The sequence below is a fragment of the Schistocerca americana genome, chromosome 9 (genome assembly GCF_021461395.2).
Source record: "Schistocerca americana isolate TAMUIC-IGC-003095 chromosome 9, iqSchAmer2.1, whole genome shotgun sequence".
NCBI lineage: Eukaryota > Metazoa > Arthropoda > Insecta > Orthoptera > Acrididae > Schistocerca > Schistocerca americana.
In genome coordinates this window covers 142,219,046-142,237,037 of record NC_060127.1, presented here as the reverse complement: position 1 = coordinate 142,237,037, position 17,992 = coordinate 142,219,046, and the positions used below count along the sequence as shown (strand labels likewise).

General features: G+C 39.4%; 1 protein-coding gene across 3 annotated transcripts in view; it reads right to left on the bottom strand.

Moving 5' to 3' along the window:
* The window catches only part of LOC124551291 (putative methyltransferase C9orf114), a 42,874-nt gene that overhangs the window by 2,734 nt on the left and 22,148 nt on the right, over nucleotides 1-17,992 (bottom strand). For all 3 annotated transcript variants that reach the window (XM_047126296.1, XM_047126294.1, XM_047126295.1), the window contains exon 4: nucleotides 8,697-8,958. In XM_047126296.1, the coding sequence (XP_046982252.1) occupies nucleotides 8,697-8,958 (262 nt within the window). The remainder of the gene's footprint in view (nucleotides 1-8,696; nucleotides 8,959-17,992) is intronic.

Genomic DNA, 17,992 nt, shown 5'->3' with positions numbered 1-17,992 from the left:
GTAGCAATACAGATTATTTGGAGGATAAGGGATATAGACCATGGAAGTGTAAGCTGTGTGAAAGTGGGAGGAGAGAGATCAGCTTGGACTGAACAGAGGAATGGCTTGAGGCAGGGAAGTGGACTTTCACCATTACTCTTCATTGTAGTGATGGATGATGTAATGAGTACAGCAGCACAAGTAACTGGTGAAAGGAAGATAAAAGCTATGGTGTTTGCAGATGATCTGATGATTTGGGGGAATAAGGAGAAGGAAGTACAAGAGCAGTTGGATGTATGGGAACGAACAGTGCAAGAATATGGGGTGAAATTTAATATAAGTAAGAGTGGGATTATCACAACAAGAAAGAAGAAGAGAGGAATAATGGGAATAACAATTGATGGGGAACAATTGAGGAGAGTGGAGAGTTTGAAGCACAAGGGAAGCCTGATACAGGAAGATGGAAAAAAACAACACAGGAATAAATGGGGGGGGGGGGGGGGGGAGAAGCAGAAGCACTTTGGAAGAGTGTCAGAAGCCTGATATGGAGCAAGGATGTACCCCAAATCAGTAAAAAGGTTATATACTAGTCGTACTTTGTCCCGATCCTGACATATGCATCAGAAAGCTGGGTTATGAAAGGAAGAGAGAAAAGCTAAATACAAGCTAGTGAGATGAAATTCTTGAGAAACAGTGTTAGAGTGACAAAGATAGACAGGTTAAGAAATGAGAGGATCAGAGAGTTAATGAAGGTGGAACCATTACAGGAGGAGATAGAGAAATCAAGGCTGAGATGGTATGGACACGTTAAGAGAATGGAGGAGAAGAGGATACCCAGAAGGATACACAAGAAGAAACTGGTAAGAAAGAGACAAAGAGGAAGACCGAGAGACGGGTGGCTGAAAGGAGTAGAGGAATGTGTCTAGAAGAAAGGAGGAGGCTGGACCAAGGTGAAGATGGAGAGATGGTGGCAAGATAGAAGATATGGAGAGGCCTATGTTCCATACAGACCCGGCCAGAGACTGGAAACTGTCCAAGATGATGATGAACTGAATAAAAGTAATGGTCAAAGTCATTTTGACAAATATTTAAAAATAAAGAAAAGTTTAAATTACCTTGCAAGGTTTGAACCCAGAACCTTCTGCATGTGAAGGCAGTACTCTGTCCATTACACCAAGCAACCAGCCTATTGTTGCTACTTTTTTTAATGGTATTGAATGTCATCCTAATTTCTGATTTTCTTTTTTCGTCAGTTACTCGCAAATGAGGGCCAACTAGGGTGAATGGCTGCAGGGTGTGATACCCGGGATATTAACCTGGATCTCCATATAGATGGTTTCAAAGAGTCAAACCCACTGCTGGGGACCTCTCCTTGTCAGATCAGGAAAATGCTTTCACATAACTGCAACTCACTCCCAAATAAGCACACATAAACAATCATTTTTGGAACTATTTATTCAATAACCAATGCTCAACTAAGTCAGTAAAGCAAATCTGTCATCAACCCAAGATCTTTGTGCTTTACTGGGCACGGTCCTATAGCATTTCCTTCCTCCAACCTTTTGAAGGGACAGAATCAGTCACAAGGGGAGATACAGTTCAATATGTACTCCAATCCACTGCCAGAAGCGAAAGAAGTGCTATTAGGACTGGTCAGGGGTCACACTTGAAACCTCTGGATTTGCAGTCTGCCACCAAGCTTTTCATTTCAAACACCTGATTACTTTACAAGTGAGTTAACATATTAAATATCTCACAATAAGCATGTAAGTAAGAAGTAGTTCAGAAAAAGTTTGAAGTTATGTTTATAGTTTCTTGGAATCGCTAATCTACTCTGGGTAATTTGTGCACTTCTAGCTACACTATGTCAAGCTGTGTACACAGTTTCTATTTGCAATACTTGTTTTACTGTGTTAAACCTTTAACACAAGATTATACCTCATAACGAGTAGGTTGTGACAGCATTTTAAATTTTTAAATATGGTCAATAATATTATGAAATACTGAAAATTAAATTTTTGTTGTCCCTTGAAACAGATTGGCAACTTGAAACTGGAACCGTGCATCACAAAGTGAGTAAGCTGTTCGGTGCAACCTCTTTTTTTTTTTTTTTTTTTTCTTTACTCTTCTTCTTCTACACTCCATAAATCCATAAATGACAGGCTGTAGCTGTTGGCCATGCTCAGATTCCAATGTAAGAAATCTAATATGAAGTATATCTCACAATTACATTGTACTTCATGGGTGGCAAACTATTATCATATCAGAATTTGGTTTATGAGAGATGTTAGCAAGCCTTTGAGATAGCAATGATAGTCCTATACAACATATTAATTTTGATTCTAATGTGATTTGTGATTTCATGTGTGTTGCAAGGGAGGATAAAGGATACCAGTAATGATGCCCCAGTATAGATATAATGTACACAATTCTTGCTGGTCATAATTACAATTAATTCAAAAGTTAATAATTTTCACGAAGATGGATATTTCTTTTTCAACAGCTGAATGGTCCTTTCTGCACAAATTCATCAAGAAGGTGCAAGTACGCAATTCTGTCTATTAGAAGAAGTCCATGTCTGGTAACCTAACGTAACTTACTGTGAGCAGCCTGCCAAAAGCCAGGCAAATGACAATGAAGCATATGATGACCCCTTAGTTGGCCGTTTTCTTTGAAAACCAATGTTTTAAATACCCTTCACACCTACAGCTATGCCTCACTGGGGCCCAAGTTGTTCTGCTGTCGAGATGAGTCTTTAGTGGTTGGTACAGACAGTCTTCAGAGCTCGTGCTCCAACTGTTCAGGTGCCATAGTGAAACAGTTTAACTGAGTGTTACAGACTCCAAAAGATCAATAAAAGACTGTCGAATTAATGATCTCATTGCTGCTAGTTGTGACAGTCAGATCACCTGGAATTATGATGTCAAATCTAATATGGTCACATCCGGACCACCGGTGCCTCACATCTGAACCACCGGTGCCTCCATGCTGCCAAAAGGTAACCCGCCACATTCTAATGCTGTGCGCTATCATTAGGCAGCATCTCTCTCATTCATTCTTAATTGTAAGTGACGAATTCAATATTTCAGGCTTAGTTGGGAGGGGAGGGCGGGGGGCACTAGTTTCCAAGCCGCACAATTGGTACTTTATTTCATCTTTCACGACATAGTGCAGCTGACTAAACATAAGTGCACTGAAATATAAATTCTTTGTTTATTTGGTGTGTCATCAGCATCATGGCCACTACACAACATGAAATAGTAGAACGAGAAGACTAAATAAATTAAATTAGATTATTGTGGTGCAAATTACTAACAATTTAGATCAAATATGTGTTGTAGACATGAAGCAAATACAAGAAAAAGATTCTGAATGGCACAGCACTGAATCAGTGTAAGGTAGATGCATGATGGATGAGGATGAGGTGTAACGTGTATTTTGAGGAGAAGGACTTCCATGCCAACCGGGATGGATTCCAAAATCAACTTTTCTCACGTTATACATGGTGTTACAAAAGGTACGGCCAAACTTTCAGGAAACATTCCTCACACACAAATAAAGAAAAGATGTTATGTGGACATGTGTGCGGAAAGGCTTAATTTCCATGTTAGAGCTCATTTTAGTTTTGTCAGTATGTACTGTACTTCCTCGATTCGCCGCCAGTTGGCCCAATTGAAGGAAGGTAATGTTGACTTCGGTGCTTGTGTTGACATGCGACTCATTGCTCTACAGTACTAGCATCATGCACATCAGTACGTAGCATCAACAGGTTAGTGTTCATCACCAACGTGGTTTTGCAGTCAGTGCAATGTTTACAAATGCGGAGTTGGCAGATGCCCATTTGATGTATGGATTAGCACGGGGCAATAGTCGTGGTGTGGTACGTTTGTATCGAGACAGATTTCCAGAACGAAGGTGTCCCACAGGAAGATGTTCGAAGCAATTGATTGGTGTCTTGGGGAGCACGGAACATTCCAGCCTATGACTCGTGACTGGGGAAGACCTAGAACGACGAGGACACCTGAATGGACGAGGCAATTCTTCGTGCAGTTGACGTTAACCCTAACGTCAGCGTCAGAGAAGTTGCTGCTGTACAAGGTAACGTTGACCACGTCACTGTATGGAGAGTGCTACGGCAGAACCAGTTGTTTCCGTACCATGTACAGCATGTGCAGGCACTATTAGCAGCTGATTGGCCTCCACAGGTACACTTCTGCGAATGGTTCATTCAACAATGTGTCAATCCTCATTTCAGTGCAAATGTTCTCTTTACGGATGAGGCTTCATTCCAATGTGATCAAATTGTAAATTTTCACAATCAACATGTGTGGGCTGACGAGAATCTGCACGCAATTGTGCAATCACGTCATCAACACAGATTTTCTGTGAACGTTTGGGCAGGCATTGTTGGTGATGTCTTGATTGGGCCCCATGTTCTTCCACCTACGCTCAATGGAGCACGTTATCATGATTTCATACGGGATACTCTACCTGTGCTGCTAGAACATGTGCCTTTACAAGTACGGCACAACATGTGGTTCATGCACGATGGAGCTCCTGCACATTTCAGTCGAAGTGATCGTACGCTTCTCAACAACAGATTCGGTGACCGATGGATTGGTAGAGGCGGACCAATTCCATGGCCTCCATGCTTTCCTGACCTCAACCCTCTTGACTTTCATTTATTGGGGCATTGAAAGCTCTTGTCTACGCAACTCCAGTACCAAATGTAGAGACTCTTCATGCTCGTATTGTGGACGGCTGTGATACAATACGCCATTCTCCAGAGCCGCATCAGCGCATCAGGGATTCCATGCGACGGAGGGTGGATGCATGTATCCTCGCTAACGGAGGACATTTTGAACATTTCCTGTAACCAAGTGTTTGAAGTCACGCTGGTACGTTCTGTTGCTGTGTTTCCATTCCATGATTAATGTGATTTGAAGAGAAGTAATAAAATGAGCTCTAACATGAAAAGTAAGCGTTTCCGGACACATGTCCACATAACATATTTTCTTCCTTTGTGTGTGAGGAATGTTTCCTGAAAGTTTGGTCGTACCTTTTTGTAACACCCTATATAGTGAAACCCATACATCAAAGAACACACAGTATTTTTTAGCACCCAAAAAGTACTGACTATGTGCCAAGACAATTTTTACTAACAAAAGTATGATTATGTAAAAAAGCAGCACAAATATTTTCAGACGCTGATAAATTTTTAAAGGGGCACAAAGTTTGATAACTTGCTTAAACAATCAGAAATGGAAAAATATGCACTTCACAAAACAAAAAATGTAGTATCCTTTGACTACAATCTCAGTGAGTCAACTGGAATCGACTAACTTTTACAAACACCTGCAAATAACAATACATACGAGGATCAAATGGAACAATCTATAATGTGATGAAAAGAACAGATTGCTACTGACAATAGATACAAGACATTAAGTTGCAGACAGGCACAATGAAAAGACAGTTACAGAAAAGCTTTTAGCTAAAAAAACCATACACATATGACTGCTACTCCAGCTACTGTGGCTATCATATGCTGACATTTATCTTTCTTTATTGTAACATATTTCACTTCTGTAGGAGCTTTTAAGCTGAAATAGGTACATTTCAAGTGTTGTGTAGGTGTGTGGTAGAAATCGAGGTGGCAATATGTCACTAGAAAGCTTTGCTATTTTGATGCACCCAAGGTGACCAACTCGTGCTTCATTTGTCATCTGTTTCACAGTTTCGTACATAATATCTACATAATTTCCAATAATACACTAGATATTATGAATGATTTGTATTTCCAATTATTCTCACAATTCTTACCAAACTTTTATTGTCTTGTTCAAATCACTCTTTTGGAACCATATTAAAATTTAAGCTTTTGCCACCCACAGAAACCTGCTGCTGTGGGGAAAGGCAGCCCCCTGCCCCGTAGGATTGCCAAACTCCAGTGTTTTCACAAAATGTAGTGTTCAGAAGTTGATAATGACATCATGATCCAACTGACGAGATCCCTAATTATAAGCCGAACCACAAGCCTTCTGTTACAACTCCAGTAATACTTTGAAGCAAATTACTGCTAGCCTGCAAAAATCTGTCTGGAAACTTTTGCAACAGACACCTGTTAAACGTGCATCTTGTTAGTGTCATAATAACCCAAGAGTGACAAGCTAACATGCAGAAGGAAAAGGGTTTTGGAGGACAGCAGCGATAGGAAAAACAATCAGGCAGGAGGACTGTCTGGAGAAAATCAGGAGGCTGTAGGAGTTTGGTGAGGGATTTAGAGATGTGAAAAAGGAAAACAGAAGGGAGTCGTGCTGAAGTACTCAAAATAATAATAAAGAAGCTATGTGATGCATATTATGGGAGTTTATGGCTAAATTACTCAAGAGATGGGAACTTACACCAGGTTCAGGTGGACCCTAGGAAGGAAGGACCCCAACCACTTTGTCGGGGTTGATGGGTAAGCTGCCCCAGAGAAGGGAACTTATACCAGGTTCGGGTGCACCCAAGGAAGGGAGAACCCCAACCACTTTATGGCAAGAGAGGTACATCATGTTAGCCATGGTAAGAAGTTAGAGGAAAGCGTACTTAATCAGTGGAAGGCCAATGTTAAGAAATATTTACAAGTATTATTATTTGCTCAAGGGTAAGGGAGCATTACCTCCAGACTGATTAAATAAAATTATTAACGTTAAGTAATTTACCTGTTTCCAAAGACCATGTAATCTCAGAGTACTCTGAAGTTTGGTCCTAGAATTACAGATAACATTTACCTTCTCCAAGAAAGAGAGATTTTTGTGGTGAGGTATAATGAAATATGTGTTAATGGTAAAACCAAACACACAGAAACACTTACTGCACTGATAAAAAAATTCTGAAAGTCATAGCAAACCTTTAGTGTCCATTTATGTAACACTTACATAATAATTAAAGTTGAATGTGTTGTCACACTATTTTTCTCTTAGTGGAGGGATATGTAGTAATACATCCCATTCCTTGAATAAAAGGTATCACATCCTTAAATAAATATGTCAGAGAAAAGATGTTCGTGACTGCGATAGTCGATAAGTGGTGAGCACTCTCCTGTTGGGAGGTGTTTCGAATTGTAGGTGCCGATACCAGAGCTAATGATCCAGTGACTGTACGGAAATGGGTAGCAGTCAAGTGACCCTACCTGCTGAGGTGGAGACAGGAGTTCCATGGACCGAGCGGTGCAGAAGAAAGAACTCCATGAAATCTAAAAACACGGCATGTCAAAGATAGTAAGTGTATTGTAACTGTCAATTATCAAGTTGAATATCAGATCTGTTGTGTAAGTAGTCCAGAGAGGTAGTATACGAGTTGGTAGCTGCCCTAATTTATCATGTACTGAATTGTAATTTTGAAGATAACATAGGAAGGTGAACTGAATCTCATTTCTTAATTATGTGGTGGAGTGAATGAGAATGTGAAGTTAATTCCCAGCAGCTTTATCAGCAGACTGTAAGGAGGTGAAGTCTGAGCCAAGTTGGCAGGAGGCGGCACACTGGTTCAGGGCACAGACTAGCTGGACCCTGATTAATAATACTTAACAATGACCGAGCACTCAATAAACAACATTCATTGTATATACACGGAGTGGTCAGGTGGCAACTTCTTTAAGAGTTTGATGTACGAGGCCAAGTATAACAAACCACCATGCAGCCCAAGCCAACCTGAAACACTTCACCTCATACCACATCTGAGGATGAATGACTGAGGATGACATGGCGGTCAGCTGACTATCCCGTGGTTTCCAGGGCCTGATCGCAAGATTTCTTTTTTTGCAATCAGCTGTAAGTTCATCTCCAATTTACTGGTTTCGGTTATATAACACATCACAATCAGGCCATCTATTCTAGATGGTAGTTGAATTTTTGAACGACAAAATGAATGTACGTTGTACACAAAACAGTCGTCACACCAGCTGATGTATGCACGACATTTATTACTCACTGTAGAACTGTCCTGTTGTCAGCAACATGGATGTTGTTTAAGGGCTGCTAAGACAAGATACACTGGGGTGTGGTGGCTTGCCTAATAAGTATGTAGGTGTAGACAAGATATGCCTTCCTCTGACCTCATGACATGTAATGAGTTTGTGAATGCTTTAGGGAAGACTTTTTACGTTCACATGACTTTTGAAAATTCTCAATGGGCCTGTGTAATTGCGCACAGGGCAATGTGAGTATGCGTGTTGCATTGCTGTTTCAGCTGTCAAATGTCAGAAATAAGCAAACTGAGCACTGTACAGTACTCTGCAGATCACAACAGGATGACACAAATGATACTTCTGCCACTCCTTTACAAATGTATGCTGTCTGGCAAAGTGTGGCCAGACAATGCTCATCGACTTAAACTGCTCATTCAGTTAATATATTTTAACAGCAGATTACTATGGTCTACCAGCATGTCATAATTTATGAATCTCATCCAGGAGAAAATATTACATTCCGAAATGCACAATAAGCTTTTGTCACTGATATGGATGTCCAAACTGAATAAAATTTCAAGAAAACGGAGAACTGTATTAGCTACACGAGTCAGTCATTATGATGACTGGATAATTGGAATATACTCTTCATCAAATTTTACAATAATATGTTTTCAATATTTTCTACTTGCAGTCTAGATTTTCATTCCTTAGGTGAGAATTAGCTCCGTATTTCCATTCGAGTTTAAAATAGCAATTGTACCTCCTCCTCATTTGTTTCCTCTTCCGCTGCACCAGCTTGACTCTGCACAGGCACTGCCTTTGTTTTCAGTTTCTTCTGCAGCACTGCCAGTGAGATCAGCAATGCCTCTTCTGTGCGTAATGTGCGGGTGCCCTGGGAAGGGCAGGTGTTCACATAGTGGTCAAACAAAAGGCTGGGCTGCTCGACATTCAACTGTTCGTCATTTTCCAGAGCAGCCTCCAACCCCTGGAGACCACCAAATACTATAAGTGCATGGCGATACCTGTAAAGTAGGCACATAACTCATCAGAATAAAACATCTAAATAAAAATCAATTAAAAGGAAGGGAGAAAATTACTGTTATATACATTACTGGTCGTCAAAATTGCAATGAAATTTTATTTACTGTAAATACATATCATAGCATGAAGATAAAATGGTTAATTTGTAGGTGATTTAGGGGTATAAAGGATGCCAAAGTTAGTACACAGATCTGCTACTTCTAGCAGTAACAACAGCTCTAACCCAGATAGGCACCAAGCTGAACTGAGTTCGGATGACAGATATCGGGTTACATCATTCTATGCTGCTTGAATACTATGCCAAAGGTTACCGATCATAGCGGCGAGGAAGTGGTGGTGAGAAAACTCTCATCAATCCATGACCAGAAGTTTTCAGTGGGTGACAGATCTGTACAGAATGCTGGCAAGGGCAACAGTGGAACATCCCTTGTTCAAGGTAGGCCAGCACAGCATACACAGTGTGCCGTGTCATGTTACCCTGCTGAAATAGAACGTCATAGAAACCATGAAGATATGACACAGCCACCTGCCTTAACTAGTCTGAAAAGTGAGCTCTGCTGTCTAGACTAAGAGAACGAGAGGTGTCTGTGTTGTGTGCCCAATATAGGATGGTTACGCAGGGGAGGGGGGGAGGAGGGGGAGGAGGCAGTAAGGGAACGAATTTTTCCTGGATAAAAATAACACTTTTCCCCTGTTGAAAATACACCTTTTCTGTGTTAATTGACAATGAGCTGTAAAACTTATCAATCCTTTGAATGGTAAAGGTTTTGTACACCAGCATAGAACTTCCAGACAATTTAGGAAATAATCCAAAAAAGGTGCTTTCTGAGAAGATCTGTGATCCACGACAACATGTATGCTGCATATTTTCATATTACAAAAGTGTAAATCTGAATTCCACCAATTACAGCATGGTAGCTTTCAAAACACTGAAATTGAGAATGCACTGTGCAATATTCTTCTGTCAGCCAATCATGGCTCACATCATGTGATCTCATCAGCAAGTGACAGCAGATGTTCAGAGCACAGGACAGGTGATACAATCAGCCAGTAGCAACATTGCTGTTAAGAAATGCAAACACATAAATAGAAGCTAATAGTTTAAATTAATATTCATACAGTACAGCTACACGAAAAGCTAAGGTTACACATATAATACTGGTCTTCTTTGGTGCATTACCCTTTCAGATATATCAAATAAAAATGTGTCAGTACAATTTTAAATAATGGCATAAACGGCTGGTCTTCTGGGCCTAAAATTTTTCCAAGTGGCTCGTCCTCAAAGAGTTATGTTTTGAAAGAGAGTCAAATGCTCTGCAATTTAAGAAATTCATAGCATATTCTCACACATAACATAATTCATGCTGCATAACAGAAAACTTCCTTTGAAAGTAGTGCTTCTCAACCCAGCATTTGCAATATTTTCTCACAACCTGTTAGAAATGTAAACAGTTGTAACGTCATGCTCATTGAAAACAGTATGTTGTTACAAAGTATTGCACAGTCTTCGTCTTAAGGCCTTTGTCACATTTTGCTGTCAGCAGACTGTTGAGTGAACACTGTGTTTCGTTGTTTAAGTGGCGCATTTTCTTTGCAACTGTAGTTTTATTCTGGTGTTATTCTCTCGTTTATGTTTTATTGCAACATTATTATTCTGCAGTAGCACGCTAATGTAAAATTCTTTGCTAGAGCATCAGTTATTATTATTCAAAATTACAAAAATTTAACTGAAAAATAGAACAATGAAAAATTCTCAGAATTCTAAAAAAATTCCCCGTCTTTCCTCGGATGGATAAAATTCCTGCATTTTTTCCAGATTTCCTGAAGTGTATGCAACCTGCCAACAGCACCACACTGTAGCAAATGCTGGGTCCATATGACTGTGACAAATGCAATCTGGGAACTTTCATCCCATCCACCTCCATAGCTCAGTGATCAGCACATCTGGCTGCTGAGCCAGGTTCTCTTTTCGGTCCTGCCAGGATTTTACCTCGTTGGAAGGACTGGAATGTGCTGCACTCAGCATCATGATGCCAACTGAGGAGCTACTTGACCGAGCAGTAGAGGCTTTGAGGTCGAGAAAGCCGACAATGGCTCGAAGAGTGGTTTGCTGACCCCACGTTCCTCTGTACTGTGTACAAATAACGTGAATGGCAGGAGATGAAATGGCCATCACTCGGTCCTGATTGGCCCATGTGGGCCGAAATGCAGAACAATGTTTGTTTACCTCAGCGCCTCCAGAAGATATGCTATATATAGAACTGGGCTTACTCTGAAAAGGCTATATGCAGTCCTCCTGTGTCCGATGGTGTCATCAGGCACACCACTCTTATCTCAGCTCTTTTTCCTGTGCTGAGAGTTTGTAGTGCTCTAGACATTGTCACGCTGTCTGTGCTAAGGTATGCGGCACAGCTGTATGATCCAGCACAGCTGAGTGTACAACACGTCTGTCCTCTCAGGCTATTTTGCAACTTTTATAGAAACTAGACAGTAGTTATAAGAGTTGAGGGGCATGAATGGGAAGCACAGTGGCTAACAACGGAGTAAGACAGGGTTGTAGCCTTTCCCCAATGTTATTTAGTCTGTACACCAAGCAAGGAGTAAAGGAAATCAAAAAATATATTGGGGTAGAAATTAATGTTATGGGAGAAGAAATACAAACTTTGTGGTTTGTCAGTGACATTGTAATTTTGTCAAAGAAAGCAAAGGACTTGGAAGAGTTGTTGAGTGGAATGGAGTGCCTTGAAAGGAGGATATAAGATGAACATTAACTAAAGCAAAATGGAATGTAGTCAAATTAAATCAGATTAGGCTGCGGGAATTAGATTAGGAAATGAGGCATTGAAAATAGTAAATGAGATTTGTTATTTAGGCAGCAAAATAACTGATGATGGCCAAATTAGAGATGATATAAAATGGAAATTGGCAATGGCCAGTAAAGCTTTTCTGAAGAAAAGAAATTTTTTGATACTGAATATGGACTTAAGTGTTAGGAAGTTTTTTCTGAAGCTATTTGTCTGGAGTGTTGCCATGTTTGGAACTGAAACATGGACAATAAACTGTTTGGACAAGAAGAGAAAGAGGCTTTTGAAATATGGTGCTACAGAAAACTGCTGAAGTTTAGATGGTAGATCACATGACTAACAAGGAGGTACAGACTAGAATTAGGGAAAAAAATTTTTTTTGGCATAACCTGACTAGAAGTGATTGGCTGATATGAAACACTTTGAGACATCAAGGAATCACCAACTTCGTACTGGAGGGAAGTGTGGGGGATACAAATTGTAAAGGGAGATCAAGAGGTAAACACAGTAAGGCAGCTTCAGAAGGTTGTAAGTTGCAGTAGTTATTCAGAGATGAAGAGGCTAGCACAGGCTAGAGCAGCATGGAGAGCTGCATCAAACATCTTTGGACAGAAGACCACAACAACAACAGTTCTCTTTTCCAATGTTTTCTCGGAGACTGGTCAAATTGAGATGGGCCTGCATTCACAAACAACAGCAATTCCTGTCAGCTTTGAAAGTGATTATAGTTGACAAACTGTGGCACTTCTCTCTAGTCCACATCAGTTAGGATCCTTTTATGGCTGTTTTACACCGTGTTACATGGCTGTGAGTGATACACAAGTCCTTGTAGACATATTGGCTATTCCACCTTGATACAGCAACAAATTGGGCAATGCTATTCAAGGGCAAATCCAGATACAACGGCTCCTCTGTCATTCTGTCACATCTCCTCATCAAGCAGCCTGTGTTATTTCCATATAACTACCTGGTACACACACTGCCACGATATAATGTCTGCAGTGGAGGGATACATTACCATGTGGTGTCAGTTCTACACCATAAGCAGTGCTCCAAACTTATCAGTCTGCTTTTTTAACAGCTGACTATGAGGTGTAGCATGTTATTTGTAGAATGAGACATTCCATGTCCTCAATTTCCATTGGCCTTTGAAAGATATTCATGGGTTAAAGTATTAGTACATGGGAAGCATGCCACATTTGGGAAGTTTTGATGGTTTGTGCAGATCGGAGTTATACCAGCCCTGTGCTATCAGTGATGAGGACCACAGCCTGGTGCTGCTATCTGTTGGGTGCAGTCATTTTCTGCACAAGGTGGCGAGTGATGGGCATGGAGCACACGTGGCCTCCATGGGGTCAAAGAAATCAGTGCCAAAAAAACAACTTATGTTCACATTTTATTGCAAAAAATTGTTCAGAGTTTCTTGTGAGATGCACTCATGGAAACATCTAGCCATAGTTCACAGTATACAAGAAACTATCAGCCTCGATTGCGGTAATGAAACCAACCTTTATATAGGTTTCAGCCCAAGTAATTGAGCCTTCCTCAGAAGATAAATCTGATTCTGTAATATGTCTATGATGGCATGGTCTAGAAATAAAACAAAACAGCCTCAACAGGAATAGTCACATTTTAAAAATGCAGTACATAGGTACTAAGTCACCATCAAGACTTAACTTAAGCGCCGGGGAGCACCTCGTTTCCATGGACGCCGTGCGGTGGACCTCGGGAGCTCACATGAAACTAAGTAGACCTAGATGACGTACTGCATATCAACATGGTGGGGAACATTGAGCATTTCTAACTGAGACCAAGACTGTCAAAGATAAAAAACCAACGTAGTTATATGTTGAAACAAAAAACTTATAGAAATGTTGAAACTCTGAAATATAAAGCCTCTACACTAGGTTTTGACTAAAATGTAACAAACTATGCATGGATTTATATGAGTGCGAACACACTACTCCAACTTACACTACTAAAATATATCAGCCCTTTCACAATGAATGCTGCATAACACAACCATGGTTATTAATGAAATATGACATAAAACAGCAAAACTGTAGTATGTAAATGCTAAAATGCAATAATTTTGGACAACCTGTACACATATGGTCGAGTAGGTGTTTTTATCAGTTGATGTAGATATACTTCTTACTGCTGGTATGCACTGAATGAAGAATATTATCAAGATTAATTTTGTATCTTATTACCAAAAATAACCCACGAGTGGATGAACAACGCCACTTCATCGCCATGTAATAGCAATCGACCAGTATAGGCCAAATTGTGTTTTACGTGTAACTGGAACGGACGTGCAATGCCCTTTCATCGCCCTTATACGCTATGGACCGACAGAGGTCAATTTCACTATGTGCTACAAAAGAGAATCATTGCGTCTTATATCAAAGGCTATAAACCCACATCCTTTCGTCTTTCCCTCTCCTTCCCTCTTTCCTGACGAAGCAACCGTTGGTTGCGAAAGCTTGAATTGTGTGTGTTTGTGTTTGTGTGTGTGTGTGTGTGTGTGTGTGTGTGTGTGTATCAACATGCCAACGCTTTTGTTCAGTAAGTTACAAAGGCTATTGTTAAAATAGATACGACAAAACATCCCTGAGCTGAGAAGACACCTTGGAATTTTTTTTAGGGACCCTTGACATGGGAAAATGGCATGTTCTTCACAAGGAAGAGTTAAAAAGAAATAACAGATAGCTACTAATATGCCCATGTGCATACCATAAATGGACAAGGATGACATCATCTCTGGATTGCAACTATACATAAATGTAAAGGGAATTACCCTAAAAAGTTGAGACGGACCAGCTAAACTTCATCTTGTCACCAGCTAAACTTCATCTTGTCACCTGGAGCCTCAGGTGACAAGATGAAGTTCATTTAAATTTGACAGCACTAGTTGTTTCTGCTTCGTTACTTTAGCTTCATTTATAACAACTCTTCTGCTATCTTTGCAACCTGAGTACATTCTATTGTTTTCATGATCACAAAACTGCTGGATCTTTTTAATTGTTTCTTCACTTATACCTACTCCTTTCCTCTTTCCTAAAGTTGGAAGAATGTCTTGCTCTTTCACTAATTTTCGGGCTAGTTTAACCAAACGATGAGAAACGTTGAATTCATGAACTATTTTTTCTCTTGCCCACGAGTCAGGGAGCAAACTTAAAATTTTAACTTTTTCCTCTTTAGATGTCACTAACATTTAATTTTTAATTTCTCTATTAATCTCAAATATTCAGTGTCAGATGATGCTGGTGGTAGGTTTTCTTCTTCTTTAGAAATAATGTTGGTATCTTTATTATTAAAGCATGATTCCAAGTCTTTTCTAATTTTGTCTGAAATTTGTTGTACCGTATTTTCAATAGCTACTTTTCTTTTTCTGCTATACAATTTTATTATTTTCGAAGCAGGAGATATGTCTAACTTAGAACAAGCAAAATCCAATACGCTAACAGCTTCCTCATTAGGAATATAAATGTCATTAACAAGGTTACATGATTCTGGTTCTGGATTCACAACAAATATTTTTGAGTAACAATTTGGGCACAGGGTATTACCAGGAATCACATTGCGTTTCACTTGGGAAGCTGTTTCACTCTCACATAACAAGGACAAATGTTCAAGTTTTATTTCCCTCAAACCTTTAGTAATAGCCTTCTTGTGAACTTTAAGTGGATCACAGCACTTTCTTCCAAAAATGTGGTTGTACTTCAGAATATATTTCTTCTCATGATACTCACACACTGATGTTACAGAAGAACTTACTCGAAATTTAAACAAAGTTTGTCTAACTTCATCAAAGTCAATGACATTTTTCAAGTTTTTTGAAACTGAACCATAAACTGTTTTCTGACACACTTCACTTGCTATCTGTCCAACAGAGCACTGTTCATCCATGTTACTGCACTCCATTTAATCTCTCAAAATTAATTACACATTACACACAGAACAAAGCACATAACACATTCTACACTCTCGATGAAGTAGGCACATCCACTCTAACAGAGGTTTCAGAACAGACTGACTACAAAAATCCCACACGCAGCAATAATGTACTTCTACAATGCCACACCCAGCAATAACGTACTTCTTTATTGACAATAAACCTAAACGTAAATGGGCATTTTTATTACCATACAACAAAAGCGAAAGATCCTATTGTTTAATATTGCATTATTAAAAATAAGTAAACTAAATGAATATTGGGTGATAGTGTTAACTAAATATATGTCACAATTAAATTTTATTACAATGAAACAATAAACCATTTAAATAGGCAACAGCCATAAGATCAGTTGTAGAGTAATGTGAATTATCTCCGCATTTTAAAAAATTCCTATCTTTGTTCACAGTCAGATATCTATGTTGAAATTTTAACAGTCGTTGCTATCATATAGACGTACAAACTGTGCAAAAAATCATATTTTTACATTCAGTCCCACCCGAGATAACTCTACAAAAAATGAAAATTTTCAAATTTCAAAAATTCATAAAAAATTAAGGAAACATCTGAAAGTGTTCTTGCTCTACAAGAGGCTAGTAGTGTACGATATCTAACTATAGGAGAAAAATAGACTCTCATAAATCACTCCTTGTTTGTAATTTTTCTCGGCCTAAAAAGTGGATTTTTGAAAATTTGGATACCAAACTTTGGAGGTCATTTTGACTAGTTATTTTTGAATTTAGGGTATTTTGTGTAATAGACAATGTTGTAGAGGACACTTTTCCAAAAACGATCATGTCAACTGCAATGTTGTAACTTAACCCAGCGCAGAGATATTAAAATTTTCATTATGCCTACAGACTGAAAAATCGTCACACGCCTACAAATAAAAATGGCCGCCATCCTGTAAAGGTGTAAGATAAATTATTTTAGAAAACTGTTTTGAACTTCTAAAATATAAGGCAATCACATATAAAAAAATTAAAATATTTAAACATGGTCAAGCAACCATCACTGGACCACTTCATATGGATTGACCCAATAAGACCAGTAAGGGAAAATGTGTCATTATACTCACTAAGAAGATTATATGTAAAACAATAGCAGAAAAAATATAGCAATGTGGGTCAAAAGTTTGGAAAATGAGAAAGACAGAAAGATTAGATAGTATCCATGGAAATGGATTACTGAAGACACAGAATGCTGGAGTCTTAGGATTTAACTAACCACATCATCAGAAATGAAGCAATCAGAAAAATGATGTAAGTAGAAGACAAGATAATGGAAGATATTATGGTGAGGCATTTAGAATGAATGTACGACAATAGCTGACCACAGGAGGTATACAGGTGGATCCCAGAGGGAAAATAGGAATGAAGAAGAGAGGATTAGGATTTAATGTTCCGTCAACAACAGGCTTATTAGAGATCGAGCATAAGATCAGATTGCTTCAAGGCTCGGGAGGGAAATCAGCTGTACCCATCCAAAGGAACCACACAGAAATTTGCCTGGAGCAATTTAGGGAAATGACAGAAAACCTGAATCAGAATGTTTGAATAAGGATTTTAACTTTCATCCTCCTTAATGTGAGCCCAGTGTGCAAACCACTGCACCACCTTGGTCAGTAAAATGGCAACGACACTGACCATCTATAAGATGAGAATGAGGTTGACTGCCTATAAGATGGAGACCCATAGAGTCCACAGCTTCATTGTCACGTCATCCAACAGGGGGAGGTTCAGAAGTGAAACACAGCAGTAGCTTCCACTTATTCAGGCTTTTACAGAGTCTTTGCATCAACTGCTCAGAAGTCATAAGGAACAACTTTAGAGTCAAAATATTCACTGACACTTCCTGGTGACACTAGGCGTCTATCTATTATTGGTTACTTCCCGAAAGGTGGTAGGGTGTAGGCATTATGCAGTACACATGTGAAATGTGTGTTGCTTACAAGGCATGTGAGAAAAGTAATGAGACTGATTTTTTTATCCAACCTACTTCTTATTTTTTTCAAACAACAATATTGTCCCCTTAAAAGTAGTCTCTTCACCAGCTGTACACCTGTAGAGTCATCGTTCCCAGTCTTGGCAGCAGCACTGAGGAGCTTCACCTGGTAGGCCTTCAACATGGTCAGTCACATTCTTTTGAGTGTTCTCCAGAGTCACAAAATGCTGTTCTTTTAAGAAATTTTTCAATTTCAGGAAAGGAAAAAAGTCACAAGGACTCAGATTAGGTAAATAGGGGACTGTGGAA